Genomic DNA, 21,319 nt, shown 5'->3' with positions numbered 1-21,319 from the left:
GTTGTAGAATGTTCTTTATATTTTAACTATGTATTAGGCACTCTAGAATTTACGAGAAAAGGTGTTGTGTAACATCATTCTAGAAGCCTGGCCAGGCAACCTATACAAAGAGACAGTCTTGATGGTGGAGCTGAGTTATTGTTTAACAGGAGTTGTTTTGATGAGACGTGTGTAGAAGTTGTGTTTGAAGTATGTGAACTGGTTTTGTAGAGTTGGTAGCTGACATGCAGTGGTTGCACTCTCCTTGTGCTTCGTGATAGGCAGTTGTTAAAAATGGTGGTTTGTGGATGTGTGTGTTTAATGTGAAGTTAAGTTATAAATAAATTAATGTACGAAAATGACAGCATTTAGTGTGCATCTTTGTGAATACATCAATATGAAGTGAGACTACAAATCTGCAGTACATTCTGTACAGTGTTTACTTTAATATATAACAAAACTTGGCTAAACTATACCAGTAAAAGATTCAATTACTAAAACACTTCAATAGATAACACAGAAGATACTTACTTCCAACCGGATTTTCTGAACATGAGACAGATTTCCTGAAGCTCGATACAAACCATCTGTCTTCATATTTTCCTCTTTTCCTTCAATTGCGTTAATGCACAATTGAACAAATTTTGGAATGCGAGGGTGTTCCAAAGGACACACTTTTTCCAAGTGGTTGTCAAACACAGGTTCATCTAAAAGATGGCAAACACTAATAAATATGTAAGAAGGAATAATAAATAAAGCAAAACTCCTGAATTGTTGTTAAATGGAAATATATGGTTTAAATGAAGGACTGATGATATGAACAACATAATACATAGGAGCACAAAATGAAAGAGTCTTACAAGACAAATTTCATAAACAGCGTTCATGGTCTACAATAGGAATTTTATTTATACATGCATTTATGTATTTAACCATGATGAAATTACTAATAATTCTATGCATTTGAGTAGGCAATACTTTTGGTTTATGCACCAATTAATAAAAGCTTTGACGTGGTTGCTTATAAGCACTGTACATTATAAATAAGACAATTAAAATTATTGTTTAGGTCACAATTACAAAGAAACTAGACAAAATAAGGTTAACATTACTTGCAAAGCAATTTTGGAAACAAACTGCACTTAACAGAATTTTAATAATGTTGACAGTATGCACATAAACATAAATTTCCTAGTACTATTTAATGTCCCTGGTTGACTTCAGGAGTGTTTACAGTAATTCATTTACAAATATTTTGCAGCATACAATGTTAAAAGCCATAGTAGTCTATAATAAAAATATATAGTATCTACATCATTATGAGCATGCGGTACAGTAATTGAAATGAAGCGAGACCTGTCATCCACAGTACATTTTGGATAGTGTTTACTTTAATGTCATACACATAAGGTTTGTTCCAACAAGCAGTTTGTGTATGGTTTTGTACTGATTCATGGACTGATGTAAGCGCAAGCATGAGCTAGGTACTCATTGGGAACCGTCGCTACACAGCAGACTGTTGGAACGGTTAGTGTTCGATCAAGAAAAACTACAATGCACGTGTTCACGATTATGCGGGAGATTCGTGAACAGTGCATTTATGAGAATAAATAAACAGTTCTTGTTGTTCTGCTTCTGCTCTTTGATAGATATATTATGGAAAAAACAAGCTTTCTAATCAAATGTGCAATGAGTTGAATTTCTCTCAATTTTATGTGATATAATGGACTGAGTGGGTTCAAACCCCAGTTTCAGCAGCCCTGAATATGGTTTTTCTGTGGTTTTCAATTTTCACACCAGGCAAATGCTGGAAATGTGCCTTAAATAAGGCCATAGTCGCTTCCTTCCCACTCCTAGCCCTTTCATATCCCATTCAATCATACAATCAATCACTATTGATCTGCATTTAGGGCAGTCACCCAGGTGGCAGATTCCCTATCTGTTGTTTTCCTAGCCTTTTCTTAAATGATCGCAAAGAAATTGGAAAATTATTGAACATTTCCCTTGGTAAGATATTCCAATCCCTAACTCCCCTTCCTATAACGAATATTTGCCCCAATTTGTCCTCTTGAATTCCAACTTTATCTTCATATTGTGATCTTTCCTACTTTTAAAGACACCACTCAAACTTATTCATCTACTGATGTCCTCCCACGCCATCTCTCCACTGACAGCTCGGACCATACCACTTAATTGGAATATTGTACTGTACTGATTAGGTGGTCAAATTAATAAATTAACTTATTGTTAATTGTATTGATTAGGTGGTCCAATTAATAAATTAACTTATTGTTATTATTCCAATCAAATATCATCAATACGGTTCAAAAATGATATTTATCACATGTAACATACCACTTAATCGAGCAGCTCGTCTCCTTTCTCCCAAGTCTTCCCAGCCCAAACTTTGCAAAATTTTTGTAAAGCTACTCTTTTGTCGGAAATCACCCAGAACAAATCGAGCTGCTTTTCTTTGGATTTTTTCCAGTTCCTGAATCAGGTAATCCTGGTGAGGGTCCCATACACTGGAACCATACTCTAGTTGGGGTCTTACCAGAGACTTATATGCCCTCTCCTTTACATCCTTACTACAACCCCTAAATACCCTCATAACAATGTGCAGAGATCTGTACCCTTTATTAACAATCATATGTATGTGATTACTCCAATGAAGGTCTTTTCGCCGGGCTGAGTGGCTCAGACGGTTAAGGCGCTGGCCTTCTAACCCCAACTTGGCAGGTTCGATCCTGGCTCAGTCCGGTGGTATTTGAAGGTGCTCAAATACGACAGCCTTGTGTCAGTAGATTTACTGGCACGTAAAGAACTCCTGTGGGACTAAATTCTGGCACCTCGGCGTTTCCGAAGACCGTAAAAGTAGTTAGTGGGATGTAAAGCAAATATTATTATTATTATTATTATTATTATTATTATTATTATTATTATTATTATTATTATTATTATTATTATTATTATTATTAAGGTCTTTTCTTATATTAACACCTAGGTACTTACAATGATCCCCAAAAGGAACTTTCAGCCCATCAACACAGTAATTAAAACTGAGAGGACTTTTCCTATTTGTGAAACTGACAACCTGACTTTTAACCCGTTTATCATCATACCATTGCCCACCGTCCATCTCACAACACTATCGAGGTCACCCTGCAGCCGCACACAATCTTGTAACCTATGACTCACCATAAGACTTATCTGTGTCGGTGCATCGTAAAGCAACTTGTTAGAAATAAAACAACCGTCTGAAGTTTTTGTTTTAATATCATAAAAATGTGTTCACTGACATATCTGCTTCTAGACAGTCTCACATTATAATTAATTTGATGTTCATTCAGTTGGCTTCTGTCTTTGAAGGGGGTTAGTAGATTCGTCTTCAGAGGATAGCCACTGTCACCTAAAAGATAATACAAACAATATTTTTCTTCGAAATTATTGCTAAGAGATGAATTTTTAAATACTCTGCTATCATGCATAGAACCAAGATTACCCAGAAATACATCCAAATTTTTTTGCCTGTGGTCACAAACAGCTTACATCTGAAAATTAAAACTACTATAAATAATCAAATGATGTACCAGTATATTCATTCATTAACAGTGGTTTACTATGGTGACATAGCCTATTTCGATAAATAAAAAAATTAAAAAATATCTCTACGGAATAGTGTCCTTTTCTATTTAGGTATGAGTCAGGATCGCTTGCAGGTTTATCAATTTCAAGGTGATAACCATTTATGGCACCTATGACTCCGGAAATTCATTATCTCTAAAATGTTGCTCGATATTTTTCTTTTTCATCCTCTGTACGCCATGTTATCACTTGTAGAGATAAGTTGCTAATAAAGACTGTCAGCCGTTTGACAATTTTATGCAGAGAGGTCAGAGGAATGTCAGATCTACCTGCTTCTTTTTTAACAAGTTGCTTTATGTTGCACTGACACAGACAGGTCTTATGGTGATTATGGGATAGGAATAGGAAATAAGAAACAGCCCCAGCATTTGCCTGGTATGAAAATGGGAAACAATGGAAAACCATCTTCAGGACTGCCAACAGTGGGGTTCAAACACTCTATCTCCCAAATGCAAGCTCACAGCTGCACGCCCCCTAACTGCACGGCACAACTATCTACAACATCCTGGAAACTTGCAATCTGATGCCCAATGAGCAATAGGAAAATTTGAACCTATTCTGGAAAAGCCAAACTAATGATTATTATTATTGCAACTGCAGAAAACTTGACTCAGTGCAGAAAGTTTTCCATATTGGCCAGACTGATGTTTGTACTGGTCATTTACTTCATATCTTTCTGCATTATTCTCAATGTGTGTGTGTGTGTGCGTGCGTGTGCGTGCGTGCGAGAGATAATATAAAATTTTGGTTACTAAATTATTTATTTCACTACATGTAACTTTTTTCAATTGGTTTTGTGTCGCACCGGCACAGGTCTTGTGGTGACAATGGGACATGAAAGGGCTAGAAGTGGGAAGGAAGCGGTCATGGTCTTAATTAAGGTACAGGCCAACTTGCTCGGTATGTAACTTTTACACATAACTGCAAACAAGTTAAAAAAAATTTTTTTAAAAACCCTGCCCTGGGTTATGGGTGAAGTCCTCAATGGCATCTACGGAGGAGATGAACTCTGGTACGGTGGAGATGCGGAGATGGCGGAAGGGGCAAACACGAAGCGTCTGTACACCAGAGGAGCGGCTACGAAAGGTATCTGTCTCCACGTTGGGGGGGCCTAATTTTGAACCTAGCAGTAGGTATAAAAAGCCTTTGGGTGTGGCGAGCCCATCGTAACAATAGCCTATATGGATAAAGCAGATATGGTGCCTCGGAAAAGGCTAGGACATCCCCTGCTAAAAGCAACGCGCAGCTCTTTGGGTGCTGGGGGAACTGTGAGAAGTGGGCAACCAGCACCAAACTACATCAAGACTGCGACAGTAAATGACCTAACACTGATGGGAAAGACAGAAGAACTGGTTGACTTCATGAAAGAAAAAGATATAGCCATACTTGGACTGTGTGAGACCAAGAAGAGGGGTATGGGAGAGATTCCTCTGAAAGAAGGATACAGGCTGTATTAAAGCAGAGGACCTGAAGCAAAAAATAGAGTGGCCATCATACTTAGAAAAGAAATCCAAGAATATGTGGAATCTAGAAAATGCGTCAGTGATAGGATGATGGTGATGAGATTCCAGTTTGAAAATGGCATGAAAGATCTATTCCACTTGTATGCTCCACAAACGGGTTGCATAGATGAACATCTAGATTACTTTTCAGAGGAAGTGGAGAGAGAGAGATAGAAGATAAGGAACTGCTATCGATGGGAGAACTAAATGCACAAGTTGGAATGGAAGGACAAGGAAAGGAAGATGTTGTAGGGCCCTTTGGATATGGAAATGTAAATCCAGAAGGCGAGTTGTTGCTGGTATTTTGCATGAGGAACCAAATGATTGTTGGAAACACCTGGTTTAGGAAGAAGAATAGTCAGAAGATTACAAGGTATGGATGGGGAGACAGATGAACAAAGACCATGATTGATTATATAATCATCAAAAAAGAACATCAGAAGAAACTTTTACATGTTACAGCCACGCCTGAAGAAGCCTTTGGTGGAGATCATAGAGTGGTGATAGGAAAACTGAAAGTGGGAAAGATTGAAAAACCCCCATTAAGAAGAGAGAAAAGAATAAGTATGGAAGTTGAAGGAGAAAAGAATACAAGAAGAATTTCAAAGGGAAATAATGCCCTTGGTACCCAGGATGGAGATGGGGAATGTTGAAGATGAATGGAAAAGATTTAAGGAAGCACTGGTTGGATGTGCAGAAAAGGTATGTGGTAGAACATCAGGAAATGTGAAAGACAAAGACACACACTGGTGGAATGAAAGGGTAAAGATTAAAGTGAAGGAAGAAAATGACATGAAAAGCATGGAAAACATCTAAGACTGAAGAAAGTAGAAGAATATATGTGGAGGCAAAGAATTTGGCAAAGAAAGTAGTGGAGGAAGGAAAGAGGAAAAGCTGGGCCTTATTCACACAGAAATTGAGAAATGATATGCAGGGCAGCAAGAAATTACTGTATAGTATCTTACGAAACACAAAGAGAGATCAAGTAAACACCAGATTTGTGAAGGATGAAGGCGGCATAATATTAACAAAGCCAGAAGAGATAAGAAATAGATGGAGAGAGTATTTTCAGAAGTTGCTGAACAGGAGAACTAATGATAGTCATTCAATGGACCACCATGAAAGGCAATTAGTTGATGAAGAAATGGATAAAGACATTACAATGAATGAAATTGAAATGGCAATAAGAAGGATGAAGAATGGAAAAACTGCTGGAATAGATGCAATTTCAGTGGAGATGATAAAGGCAGCTGGAGCTGTAGGCCTGCAGTGGACATATCAAGTTCTCAGGATTGTCTGGGAGAATAAGGAGGTCCCTGAGGATTGGCGAAAAGGGATAATCATCCCAATTTTCAAGAAAGGCGATAAGAAAGTATTGAAGAACTACAGGGGAATTACCCTGATATTCCATGTTGCTAAGATAGTGGACAGAATACTGGAAAGTAGCACAAGGTTGAGGGTTGAAAATCAGATACAGGAAAATCAGTTTGGTTTCAGAAGTGGGAGGTCAACAACAGAGCTCATTTTCATTATGAGACAACTAATGGAAAAGCAATGGGAGTATGGGAATGATATGGTGATGACATTCAATGACACTGAAAATGCATATGACAGTGTCCCCAGAACTAAAGTTTGGGACAGTCTGGTGCAAAAAGGAATTGGACAGGGATTAATAAAAATGATCATGGCAATGTACAAGGAATGTTGTAGTTGCATGCAAACTCAAGTTGGTAGGACAAGTTGGTTCAAAATCACTAGTGGGCAGAGACAGGGAAGTGTTCTATCACCAATCCTGTTTACAATAATAATGAATAACATCATGAGAATAGCAAAAGCAGCATATGGAGGAAGAGAAATGAACATGTTGTTATTTGCAGATGATATTGTGATTTGGGGAGAAGAGGGCATGAATGTTCAAGAACAATTGGATGTGGTGAATGGGAAGATCGAAGAATGTGGATTGAAAGTAAGAGTGGAAAAGAGTAAAACTCTTGTTATGACTAAAGGGGAGAAAGAAGGGAAAGGTCAGATTAGACTTGCAGACAAGCCCCTGGAAGTAGCAGAGACGTTCAAATACCTGGGGAATGTATTAATTGAGAATGCTCGACTGGATGCTGAAATTAGTAAGAGGATTCAAGCTGGAAGTGGTTTCTATCATAGTGTAAGAAAAATGTTATGGGACAAAGATGTGCCAATGGAAGCAAAGGAAACTATGTACAAGATGTATTACGTACCCGTAACAGCTTACGGAGCAGAAACTTGGACAATGGCAAAGAAGGATGAGAGTCGAATACAGGCAGCCGAAATGAAATACTTGAGGAGTATTATACAGAAGATTAGAAGAGACAAAATAAAGAATGAGAAAATCCGGGAAGAAATTGGAGTGGAAAAAACGAATGATAGAATAGAGAAGAGCCGATTAAGATGGTTTGGGCACATAAAGCGAATGAGTGATGAAAGAATGTCAGAAAAGGTGATGGAAACGCAAATGCAAGGAAGGAGAGGCCGCGGACGACCACGATCGAGATGGAAGGACACAATCCAACACAGTATTAGAGAAAGAAACCTGGACTGGGACACAGTGTTGGAGGAGGAGTGGTGGAAAGACCGAAGGAATTGGAGAGGAACCATATTTGCCCCTACCCGGCTACAGCTGGATAATGGGAAACAATGATGATGATGATGATGATGATGATGAGTGGGGCATTTTTCTTCTAGAGAGGGAGAGGGAGAGAGAGAGAGAGAGAGAGAGAGAGATTTTGGTTACTAAATTATTTATTTCACTACATGTAACTTTTTTTTTCAATTGGTTTTACATTGCACCGACACAGACATGTCTTATGGTGATGATGGGATATGAAAGGGCTAGGAGTGGGAAGGAAGTGGCCATGGCCTTAATTAAGGTACAGGCCAACTTGCTCGGTATGTAACTTTTAAACGTAATTGCAAACAAGTAAAAAAAAAACTTGCTTAAATAATGTTCATTTTTTGCTTTTGGGATATTGTAATGTATCTACAGATCATCTTCACTGGATTTTGTGTCCACTAAAACATCAGAATCACTTTCAATATCATCATTCATTATTCTTATTTGAATTTAACGTGTCGCCTGCTCCCGCCAGCGGTTGATGACCGATCAGCTACTCACAGCTATAGACCACAATGAACAGCTCACCGTTATTTTGGTGTACATCTCTGACAAACAGTTCTTGTTCTAAACCATGTGCTGCTTTGCTAGTCAGCAAACCGTTTCATGGATGTTCTACAGTCTGTTGGAACGACCAACTCGAAGTCCGTGTTCGATTTTGAAGTTAGTTGGAATGCTCTTCCCTTATTGCGCATGCATCAGACAGTTTGCAAACTGTTTCTGATCGTATTGGAACAAACCTATAATATATACCAGTATAACAAAAGTTGGCAAAAGTAGTAGTAGTAGTAGTAGTAGTAGTAGTAGTAGTAGTAGTAGTAGTAGTAGTAGTAGTAGTAGTAGTAGTAGTAGTAGTAGTAGTAGTAGTAGTAGTAGTAGTAGTAGTAGTAGTAGTAGTAGTAGTAGTAGTAGTAGTAGTAGTAGTAGTAGTAGTAGTAGTAGTAGTAGTAGTAGTAGTAGTAGTAGTAGTAGTAGTAGTAGTAGTAGTAGTAGTAGTAGTAGTAGTAGTAGTAGTAGTAGTAGTAGTAGTAGTAGTAGTAGTAGTAGTAGTAGTAGTAGTAGTAGTAGTAGTAGTAGTAGTAGTAGTAGTAGTAGTAGTAGTAGTAGTAGTAGTAGTAGTAGTAGTAGTAGTAGTAGTAGTAGTAGTAGTAGTAGTAGTAGTAGTAGTAGTAGTAGTAGTAGTAGTAGTAGTAGTAGTAGTAGTAGTAGTAGTAGTAGTAGTAGTAGTAGTAGTAGTAGTAGTAGTAGTAGTAGTAGTAGTAGTAGTAGTAGTAGTAGTAGTAGTAGTAGTAGTAGTAGTAGTAGTAGTAGTAGTAGTAGTAGTAAAAGATTCCATTATTATAAAACTGCAATAAATAACACAAAATATATCTTGGCTTCAAGCAGAGAACCAGAATAGCATGTTTAAAATGTGCTATTTACACTTGAAGGCATTGTGTCGTGTATTGCAGGGTTAAAAAGATATTAGTATCCAATATTCATAGCTTGACAAACAATTCTCAAAACACACTTTTACATGTCTCGCATAATGGATAGCAATCAAAATAATTAAAAATCCTGCCATACACAACACAATGTCTTCAAGTCTAAACAGCACACCTGAAAAATCTGGTCCTGTGTCCCCCTTTTGTGTGTACTCTATTCATGCATGCTTAGATGGTAATTTTTTTTATTTTTATAAATGATCGGGTCTTCAGTCTGCCTAAACTAACTCTGAGTAAATACATTTATAAACTAGCTGGAAGAGAAAACATATGGTATCAGCATTATATCTGCAAAAGAAACAACTTAAAATAGAATGACATGTTTCGTTCTTGAAAGAACACACACATTTATATATATAACAAAAATTACCGGGTAAGCATGCATGGATAGGATATTTCTCAAATACTTCAAGGAAGAACAATCAATGACTGTGAGTACCTTTATAGATCCCCTTTCTGGCCAAAGTCTCTCGGGTTGGGCGACGGTGAAAGAAGCGTTTTAGACGATTACGGATCTTGGTTTGTTCTTCATAACTAGACAGTTGATCTTCTGTGCTGCCTTCATGGTTCTTACCTGTTTAAAAATTTACATTTAGTAACTGCTGTAGTCAAGTGTTAGCACAATCAATTTCTATACATGTAGCCCTAGTCTTAGTCTATATGGAATAGAAATGAAACATTCAAATTTTTCAATTCCACCGGAAGTGTCACATCAATATGGTATTTTTGTAACACCAAATTCATATTGCCAGTGATGTAGCTCCTTTAAAACACTAGATAACATGAGATCTCTGAAGTTAAGCCATATTGGGCGTGATCACCACATGGATGGGTAGCCTGCTGTTGGCTATAGGAGTGGAAAGGAACTGGCCATCCCTACTGCAAGTAAAGTGTAGTTCAGGATGACAGATCTGTGACCTCTGGCATAGCCGGGGTACCATAGGTCGCCAATGTCCAGATTTGGGCAGGACACTTGGATTTTTATTTTAATTCATACTGCATTTGCGAATGTTGCAGTTTCACTGAAACATGCATTCCAAGTTTCTACATCTTAAGAATTATGACATGACTTGGAGATAATTTGACCTAGAACAGGTGAGGAGTAGTGTGATATCATAGAACATATCTGGGCAAGCCTAATCCACTTAACAAGCAACCTGCAAAGTCAGCACACAAGGATACTGAGAGCACTGGTGGATGCTGATTCTCAGACAGATACTGAATATGGCTCATTTGTACTTTAGACTACAGTAAATAATAAATTACAAGATTTTGCTTCTAATTACATTTCTTTCAAATCTGCATGATATAAAAGAGTGACAGACAAATGAATCCTGACCTCCCGCTGTGCCATCTCTCGTAGTTTATGCAAAATAGTGTTGACAGATTTTCTGATGTTGGCAGAATTTCCCGACATATAGATGATTTATGGAACAGTTTCCTACTTCCTGACTAAAGATGAAAATTTCCCAAATTTCCTGCCCCCCCTCCCCCCCTTATGATGACAAGTAAAAACTTACTGTTTAGCAGCTTCAATTTGGCACAACACAATTACGGCTACTTCACTGGTATAATCGATACAATTTCTTCGACTAGGTTCGTGTTAATAATACCAATATAAATGGTCCGTTATTGGACATTATAAATTTTCCAGCTAACTCATTCTTGGTTGCCAGCGTTTCGCCCTCATGTGCTGTCATTCAAGACAGATATTTCAGATTCCGTATGGGAATCAACATCTATATCATCATAGGTTCGTGTTATCGATCACACGTACGCAAATCGATAATTGAATGACGACTCAATGAGAAAGGGGAAATCTGAAAACGCACTTGCTGAAAGAGTTGGTTGTTTTGTGGTTTCAGGTTTGTTTTAGTCTGTTGGTTTTGTTTAATCGAATTCAAGTTCTGCAAAAATTCAGGAAAACAACATTCTGAATATGATATTCATAATGTGATAGATATTGATATACCCTCGTATTAAAAATAGGCCAACAATATCTTGATAAAAGTATATACTAATTTAATTTTCACAACATTTTGTATCTTTCATTAAACAACCAATGATCATTTCATTTAGTATATTATGAATGAGGACTTTCAAACTAAAAAGCATAGGTTTCCCTAATTTTTGGCAAAAATTTAGGAATTTCCTTATTTATGAAATATCCAACAACCTTATTTCCAAACCTATAAATGCTCATGCATGCCCCAGAATGTTTTCAGGTAGAATATTCATTTAAAGCAATGTGCTATAGCTGTTATGTAATAAGAAAATTTTCCAGATTGCAGTGAACAGTATTCTGTAAGAAAGAATTCAGCTCCCAGATGAAACCACCTTTACAGTACTCTGTTTTCAGACTGAATTTGCTGTATGGGAGTGAAAGTAGGGTGGACTCAGGATATCTTATTCATAAGTTTGAACTGATGGACAGGAACGAGAATAATTGTTGGTACAAACAGGTGGGAACAATTACAAGAGGATACTCAAAATGAGGAGATAAAGGCTAAGTAAGGAATAAACTTTAGGAAAGAAGCTACGCAAAAACCAACTTAAGTGGTGGGTCAGGTGAAGTGAATGGAGAATGACAGGTTACCTTGGAGAATAATGGACTCGGCAATGGAGAGCAAGAGAAGTAGATTTTTGCTAGTTGCAATAACACGTCAAAGGTTTTCAGATAGGGATGGTCCAGGATTGGGCAGGTAGCAGATGTGTTCTTAATTACGCTACAGTCCCAGGATCTGCCACGAGTGGAAATGGAAAATCATCTTCAAGGCCGACAATGGAATTCAAACCCACTATTTCCACTATTTGAACCCACTACATCCAATATTTAAACTGCAGCTGAGACATCAAAATCTGTGTTCCTGCATGACAATGAAGACATGTTACTCTTCAATAAGCGCAGTGACCATTGCACATATCTTTTACTTTTTTCAATATGCTTTACGTTGCACTGACATAAACAGGTCTTTCGGCGACTATAGGACAGGAAAGGCCTAGGAGTGGGAAGGAAGCGGCTGTGGCCTTAATTAAGGTACAGCCCAGCATTTTCCTGGTGTGAAAATGGGAAAGCATTGAAAACCCTCTTCAGTGCTCCCAACAGTGGGATTTGAACCCACTATGTCCCAGATGCAAGCTTACAGCTGCGCGCCTCTAACCACACGGCCAATTTGCCTGGTCCTGCACATTTCTTTGACAGCGACAATGGTTAGAAGAAACTTAACAAGTTTTCCTTCATGCATGAATTCTTGACATTTCAGTGGACCTGAATTCCTTAACGTGTTGTTCTTTGCATTACTGATGAATCTCCTCATACATCCTATAATTCCTAACATCACAGAATATGTAAAAATCATACATATTCCTAGGTTTATTACAGTCAGATTTTTCTCAGATGTTTTCTTCTTTTCAGTTGAGGCTATACTTTCATATAATTCATCAAAGTTGGACGGCCACTTTTCTCCTATAAGCTATAGCCATTCTGCCCCCTCGCACCATTTTGATTTCACCAGTTCAGAGGGAAAATAGCCACGACATGCCAAATGATCTGGATTTTGCATAGCAGAGATATGCATCTAGTCTCCAGGATTTGTCAATCTGTGGATTTCTTGCACTCTGTTTCCCCAAAAATATTTCCCAGTTCCTCCATAGGGGAGTTCAACTGAAAATATTGTAACGGTTATAGCGTCCGCCATGCCAAGTTGCTACGCGCCGAGCTCGTCACCCATCGCCCCACCCCCTTAGGCTCGAGCGCGCCAATCGCGAGCAACATTTAAGTGCTGGGCGGGCCCTTCTCTCTTCTGTCCTTGGTCGCGCCGCATGGGACGACGGAAATTACTCGACGATTAATCTGGAGTCTTCCATCTCGCGAGGTTCCTGGAGACATCTAGCATCCGGACTGTTCTGGAAGGCCCAGAGCGGGTATATAAGGAGAGGAGTAACTTGGAGTGACAGTCAGTCAGTCAGTCAGTCAGTGAGAGTTAGACGGAGTTAGTGAGTAAGAGTGAGTGAGAGCGAGTGAGTTCTCTGGAGCGCAGTCAGTGATGGCCTGGGAGAGTGCAGCCTGATGAATTATCTGCCTGTTGGAGCCGAGGACTCATGCCTGTTACCCTGACGTCGTGTGTGTGTGTTCGCGTCCCTTGTGGCTGGCTGCTGGAGAAGAACCTTGGGTGTTCTGGAGCGGCGAAGAAGGGAACACTGTGTGACGACGTGTGTAGTCTGCGAACGGGGTTCGACGGATTGAGTGAACAGCGGATACTATCCCGACCTGCGAGACTGACGTGTAGGCTGTGAACCGTGACAGCGCTAATGAGTGTGACTGAGTGAGTGTAGTGTAAATAATCGGGGACTCTGTGTGTGTGTGTGTGTGTGTGTGTGTGTGTGTGTGTGTGTGTGTGTGTGTGTGTGTGTGTGTGTGTGTGTGTGTGTGTGTCATTGTAGATGGAACATGAGAAACTAAGAGAGAGAGAGAGAGAGAGAGAGAGAGAGAGAGAGAGAGAGCAAACCGTATAAGTATGTAATCGTGTGCTTGTGTAAGTTGTGGCTCGGCTATCGTCTGTGTGTGTGTAAATCTGTAATTGTAGTGCTTAGTTAATAAATCTTAGCAATAGGATGCTACCAGGTGCTGTACTCATTTATTCATTTATTTACCCTGCCAACACGTTACAATATTCTTTATATTCTCTAGTGAAAGTGTAGTCTTAACTAAAGAGGCAAAGTGGCTTCCAATAAGGTAACCCAAGACCTCTAGCCCTGTTACCATTACATTCAATGGAGCTACACATGCCTTGGCTAGCAATAGTTGTATCACCACTCCACTACCTGCCTCAGTTCTCAAATAAGCTACTTCCGCATATGCAGGTAGACTTGCAAAGTATGTAGCAACCTGTAGTTCATATTGATTTCACCACCAGTAGCTAGATGCTGCACCTTTATTTTCCTCAATGATGGTGATGATGATGACAATAATAATGATGTTATGTGCCAGCACCGTGGCAGCCCCTTTCGGTATTTCCAGGAAGGGGCTAGTGACTCAGACGATCTGGGATCTCCCAGCCAACTTGTAGGGTGGGGCCGGCCTTTCCGTGTATTGTTCTCATCGGCTGGCTTACCTGCGAGTTTCTTGGAGATTCAATGGGAATGTTCCGCCTCTAGCCACATCGAGAATCTTCTGGTTCCCATCACCCGAGCTATAAAAAGAAAAGTTAGTCACGGACAGCCAGTCAGAACTGGGCTTCGTGGTGGAGCTGTAGTGAGTGTCGGGCTCTGTGGTGGAGTCTCTGTTGGTGCTGGATTCTGAGTCAGTGGGTTGGGGTTTGATGGCTGGACTGAGGGCAACAGAGGTGTTGGCTGTCACAAGTGTCCCACCGGACTGAACGAGGAACTGTTGTTGTGGTGTCAGTTAGTCCAGTGAGTAGGTGGGCTGGAGACGGTGTACGGAACGGAAGATTGTATACTATCTGAGAGTACTGTGTGTTTGTGTATTTCTGTGGACTGAGGATCACCGTGAGTCAGCGAGGGAAGCTGCTATCGTGAGTGTGAGGGTAAGTGGACCTGTGTTAATATTCGCTGTTATGAGTATCGTCCTGCTGCTGAATACTGTTGAGCTGTTCCTGTCTGGTTGTTCACTGCATGTGAATGTGTGAATTACTGGACTGTCTGTGAAGCCGAACCAACGAACATTCATCGTGTGTCGAGTGGCCCGTAGCCCCGTGTTCAGATCCAGCTGTCTACACACAGCTGCTGTATGAGGTGACTGGACTTGGGGAAGTGAAAGTAAGGATTAATGAGAGAGAGAGAGAGAGAGAGAGAGCAAAATTATGAGTAATAAAACAGACGGACTTTTATTTGTAACAATAACAATAATAATAGTAATAACAATAATAATAGTTTTATGTCCCACTAACTACGTTTATGGTTTTCGGAGATGCCGAGGTGCCAGAATGTAAGCCCGCAGGAGTTCTTTTACGTGCCAGTAAATCTACTGACACAAGGCTGTCGTATTTGAGCACCTTCAAATACCACCGGACTGAGCCAGGATCGAACCTGCCAAGTTGCAATCAGAAGGCCAGCACCTCAACCGTCTGAGCCACTCAGTCCAACAATAAGATTTCTTGATATTGGTTATGAAATTCCCTTGCAAGATCAGGTGGGAATAGTGAATCTGAAGGTAATTTAACTGGATTTTTTGCAGGACTTACATGTCATAAGTTATGAATTTCATTATGATCCGTATTGACAATTGATCACTATCACTTTGATAGGACTTGCATGTTGTGTTTCTTTGCCACAACTTTCCCAATAATATCTTAAATGCCAATAGAAAAAGACAAAGAAAAACTCATTAATTCAAAAATCCTTTGTACTATTGCAAGAATAACCCTCTTTGTAAGTACTTCAAAAGTAACTATCACTAACATACCAAGTCTCTTATTCCACTTGAGGCCTAAAACATTAGTGTAGACTTCAGGAGTTGTTTCACAACTTCAACCAATGTTTTCTTCATTTGGCAGTGTGTGTTTGCCTAATATCTCAGATTTATCTTGGCTTCAGTCAAAAGGCAAGTACTAATGTTGTGAAACTTTTCATGTTCCTCTACAGAATGAAGTGATGTAATACAATTGTCAGCATACAAAGATTTCTTCAATATCTCTGCTACAGCTGCATCCTCTCCACTTATGTTCAACAGCTTCTAAGATGAAAGGGCTGGATGAGATCCCAAATACTATCCTCTTGTGCCTGTTATACTGAAGTTTCTTCTTTGTGTGAACCTCTCAACCCACCATAGAGAAACAGTAAAAAGCCTCTGTGTTCCTCCTGTAATTCAGTCATCTGGAAAATCTTTTGAAAATTATCTGAAATTACTCCAATTGTTTTCTCAAGAAATCTCATTATGACCTCAGGAATTGTTTGGATAAAGTTGGGCTACTTCTCTAAACAGTTATTGAGCAATATTCTCCAAGCTGTACAGAACATACAGGAGTGGCTGAACTACTCAAAGTTGGGCTACTTCTCTAAACAGTTATTGAGCAATATTCTCCAAGCTGTACAGAACATACAGGAGTGGTTGAACTACTCAAAGTTGGGCTACTTCTCTAAACAGTTATTGAGCAATATTCTCCAAGCTGTACAGAACATACAGGAGTGGTTGAACTACTCAAAGTTAGGCTACTTCTCTAAACAGTTATTGAGCAATATTCTCCAAGCTGTACAGAACATACAGGAGTGGTTGAACTACTCAAAGTTGGGCTACTTCTCTAAACAGTTATTAAGCAATATTCTCCTAGCAGAGCATACAGGAGTGGTTGAACTACTCTCTGGTATGGAGAATAATGGCAATTCCTGAGTAATTCCTCTGCTGGTACATCTTCTATGAACTCTTCCAATGCTGAAAAAGGGTTGCTTTCTCCAACTTGCTGACACTCTTCTAAGGTGCAAATCTGATACTGGAAAGCCCAGAATGTCCTTCAGCCCATGGCAGTGCAATCAGATAACAACTGTCTTTATTCCTTTTCAGCATGTTTCCTGGTCTCAAGAAACAACCGACGACTTTACTTTTGTAGGATTCTGAATGCCAAAAGTTTCAGGACTCCATAACTCCATAATCACTATGCACCATTGTAATTGGCACTATTTAACATTACAACAGCTGATGGAATCAACATAACAGAAGGAGTGGATGTTGCGTATTACACGCTGATGCACAGTGGGCCAGGACTGTAATGTATCAAGACAAAATTACAAAATACAACATTTTCCTGTTTCCATTTCTTCCTTTCCATACTGCAGTCAAATAACCAGGGATAATTTACTTTCAACCCTGGTGATGACATATAAACAGATATGGCTAGAAATAACACTCCTTACCTCCCCTTTCTGGAAGAGGCTGTCTGGCTGTTTTAGCAGCAAAATTCGCTGGCCACTAACACAGTATCGGTGGACGATAGTGAATATCTGAAGTAGGGACAAGTAAGTTACAAGTGTGCAACTTCATATTAATTTTATTGAAAGATAACTATTTTCATCACTATTATGTAATATGAAGAGCACGTGAAATTCTAACTTTACAACATTTATAGAGAGTTATAAAAATGTATCCGAACATTCCTGCCTGCAGATTGATACCATAATGTAGAGTAATTCATGAATATTACGGCTAATGTCTCAGTACATGCACTTTCTTGCACTCTTGGTAGAAAAATAACTCTATTCGCAATGGCTCGTGCTCCATCACAACCCATAATAACACACCATGAGCTGTGTTAAGTGTTGTGGGACAAGAAACAGATTTGAAATGAACTAGTGGATTATATATTATCTAAGATGAACATTCAGGACTGCTATTCAGATGTTTTATAGTACCTTAAATTGACATGAGTGTTTTCAAATACAAATTTCAAGGGCGATGGAAACAAAGTTATAAGATGAAAGACGGGGTTTTAAGAAAAATTCTAATTGGCTAGCAAAGGATTTACATATTTCTAAAGAAGTTTACCTCCACTAATCTTCAAACGAATAGTTCAATTTCATCCACCGCCAGATTTAGAAGGCCTAGAAAACTGTTTGGAGATAGCAGATTGAGAAGTAAACGGAGAAGGTAAGATACTATAATACATCATAATTGAATTATGACCAAGGCAGATGGCAAAATATGCAATGCTTTGGCAGCTGCTTCTTTGCAGGTTTGCAACATATGCGGCAGTACATCAAAAACAATTAATGCCATTAATGTAGCGGACTGCATTAGTATTGGCACTATGAATTATTCTTTTGGATTTTCTCCTCTGTATGTCTGGATCCAACTGTTTGAGCGCATTTCACACATTGCATACAGGAACGATATTCGAAAATGGCAAGCAACGAATACTGAACAAAAAACAATGGTTGAAGAGAAAAATCATATAATTCAACAGAGATTTTGATCCAAAATGGGACTGATAATTGATGAACCAAGAGCAGGAGGCAGTGGCACTTCAAACAACAGAAATGCAGTTTGCCTTTTTGTTGTTGTTTAGAACTATGCATTACAGGCTGAAATTACAGGTATCAGTGAAGAACTTTTTCAAACGTTTTCTCACTATATTAAGGACCAGATCAAGTGGTTATGGAGCAAACACTGAGGCTTTCGACAAGTATGCTCTGGAAACTGCAAAATTATAATTAGACATGTATTCATTATTTTACATGCCTCCTTCTGTCCACAAAATTTTAATCCATGGTGCAAATGTAATACAGTTCGTTACAATGCCAACTGGAATGCTATCACAAGAAGACATAGAAGCAAGAAATAAGCACTTCCGAAGGTACAAGTTAGAGCCTTGCATGAAAGTTCTCACAAAGGACTACTATGCAGGATGTTTTTAATCTCCTACTACAAAGTTCTGATCCCAAACTTTCACAGCTAACTACAGTATCAAGGAGCAAGAAGAAGAGAACATTAATATTGGAAGTCCGTTGTATGCTGAAGGAACGAAGAGTAACCAGTGCCACATCTGAGTAGGAAGGTGACATGCACAGTAACGAATGTGATGATGATGATGATGATGATGATGATGAAAGTGACCAGGACAGTGATGAAGATGATGATCTTCCTACAAATGACTAATGTAACAGATATCTATCACAGTTCCAAATAGATAATTTTGGTTGCTTCTAAAATGTAACATTTGTGATGGCTGACAACTGTGCTCAGGGGAATTTGTTGATTTTCTTTCTCTTTTTGTGCGACTTTTATGTTAGCTCGCCTTATTTAATCACGCCATACAATATTAAATCATTATAGTACCTATTCAAACCGTATTTTATGCTAAGTAATTTTGTCCCGTTAGAATTGAATTCTGGCCCACTGTGCAATGACATGGTTTTATGATCAAGTACCGTAAGAGAGAAGATCTACAAACAGCAATAGAACGGCTAGAGGATTGAGCAAAAGAAAATGACTTCAAAATCAACAGAAACAAAACTGTTGTGATGATCAACAGAAAGGGAGGGAGAATGGCAGTCGAAGACATGATAATCCTCCACAGATAGGAACTACAAAGAGTCAACTATTTTCAGTATCTGGGGATAAACCTTGCAGATGATCGGACTATCTTTCAAATTCCATGCTCTAGAGAGTATAATTGCTGCTATACGGGGAATATATAGTATAATGGACCTAGGAAAAGTTTCTCTAACAACAATAATGGAACTATTCAGGGCAAAAGTAATGCCAATAGTCACATATGGCACTGGACTAATATGGGAATACCTTAAAATATCGGAACTCGCAGCAATAGACTCGGTTAAAACAAGATACCTAAAACTAACCTTGGACATCACAAAATCAGCACCATCACGATTAGCCTATGAGCTAGCAAAGGAAACCTTCTTTATTGAGGACATTAAAATTAAAATGCTACTACCATTTTCACTACAGGTGACAGAACACATCCAACAGAGGGAGGAAAATAGAACCGAGATATTTGAAGAGTTCTATGCATCGGATGACATGATAGATAGAAGTTAGGTGGGAAAAGTATGTAGCAGCATAACTATCACATGACTAGCTGTCCATGGATTCCACCACAAGTTCTATAAAAATCCCTATTTCCACCAACCAAATGAAACTGTGTCTTGCAAACTATGCCAGAGAAAATGCAAAAGATATCATCCTGACAAGTGCAAAAATTGTACAAAGTCTTTGAATGAATGTAGTTAAGAATAAAGTAATTTTAAGCACCTTCGTGCATGTCTCCACAAATTAAACAGTTTATCAGATGTTACACCCTTTGTATGACTATTTGGCTGCAATAAACGTATTATTGTAATCATGGGACTGGCCATGCTAGTTTCAGAAGGCTCTTCAAGTCTCTGTCTCTCACCTCCAAGTGTTGACCCATTTCTCAAATAATAATAATAATAATAACAACAACAACAACAACAACACCTTAACCAACACATAAAATTGATAATGATGACTTTTGTTGTTTCAAGGGGCCTAACATCTAGGTCATAGCCCACACAACATATTAGCAATAGCAGTAAGTCAATTTGACAATGGAATAACATTCCCTGTTAATATGTTTGCATACACATCCATTTCAATAAACAACTCAGTCTCAGGATAGCTTTCCCCAATATCTTCTCTTCTTTTCCCTCAGCTCTTCCGTCAGCTCTGTAGAACTCTTTGATAAACAAGGAATGGACGGACAAAATTTCTCTGTATCTTTCACTTAGATTTCATGGAAGCATCCCCCTCAGTTTCTGTACTTTTAAGTTGTACCTTGTAGGTTCACTTTGGAAGTGTGAGTGCCTCAAAACAGGATACCAAACATGCTCTTTAGGCTTTAAAAGATCTTCAATTTTTGTAAGGAAGACAAAATTGAAAATCTGGACCTCATACATTTCTTGCTTTACAACAAAAAGGCAGAGTAACTACTAATTATGTATTTGTTGAGGATCAGTTGAAAAATATTAAACTTCAAAAATACAAAATTGTAATGCCAGGAGCATTTTCTGTGTTGCATGGAAAAATGCAATAAGAATATCTATACAGCAAAAAGTGATTGACCAATATTCTCAACATTTTGTGTGATAATTTCTCTTTTGTAATATAAAGCCATCTCTTTTCAGTTTTGACTCAATTACTTTATAACTGGTAGGTTTTTCAATCTGTCAAAACTAATTTTGAGTAATAAATATGAGACCTGTGGAATATGTCTCTTTCAAAGAAACCTTTACTATGTGGTGTAAAATATTATTGTAGAATATTTTATTTGTATTCCTTTTATCTATCTAAATTTGGAAATGTAACTACTAAATTGTAAAGGGTTATTATTGTTGAGTGATATTTTGTAATGTTCTGGAAATTTTCGTGACACGGACTTTCGGAACAGGGTGTGTCTGCCCCTGTCGATTCTAGAAGCATGTTTTTACTTTTCTTTTCTTTCGGTTTTGTAAACAGTGTAATTAGTAAATTAATTTTATTTTCCTCGGGGTTTGCCTCCAGTAACTTTGTATCACTTGATGCACGCTAGTTTTTCCTCTGCCCTGCATCAGAAGTGTTTTTGGTGTGGAAG

At 38.6% G+C, this 21,319-nt stretch overlaps 1 protein-coding gene across 7 annotated transcripts in view; it reads right to left on the bottom strand.

Annotated features, from left to right (window-relative positions):
• The window catches only part of LOC136864304 (rho GTPase-activating protein 12), a 417,475-nt gene that overhangs the window by 38,099 nt on the left and 358,057 nt on the right, over positions 1 to 21,319 (bottom strand). For all 7 annotated transcript variants that reach the window (XM_067141113.2, XM_067141110.2, XM_067141116.2 and 4 more), the window contains 2 exons: positions 9,697 to 9,831; positions 511 to 686 (listed from right to left, as the gene is read on the bottom strand). In XM_067141113.2, coding sequence (XP_066997214.2) covers positions 511 to 686; positions 9,697 to 9,831 — 311 coding nt within the window. The remainder of the gene's footprint in view (positions 1 to 510; positions 687 to 9,696; positions 9,832 to 21,319) is intronic.

This window comes from Anabrus simplex, chromosome 2, assembly GCF_040414725.1.
Source record: "Anabrus simplex isolate iqAnaSimp1 chromosome 2, ASM4041472v1, whole genome shotgun sequence".
Taxonomy (NCBI): Eukaryota; Metazoa; Arthropoda; class Insecta; order Orthoptera; family Tettigoniidae; genus Anabrus; species Anabrus simplex.
The sequence above is the reverse complement of the archived record's forward strand: the minus strand, read 5'-3'. Positions and strand labels throughout refer to the sequence as shown.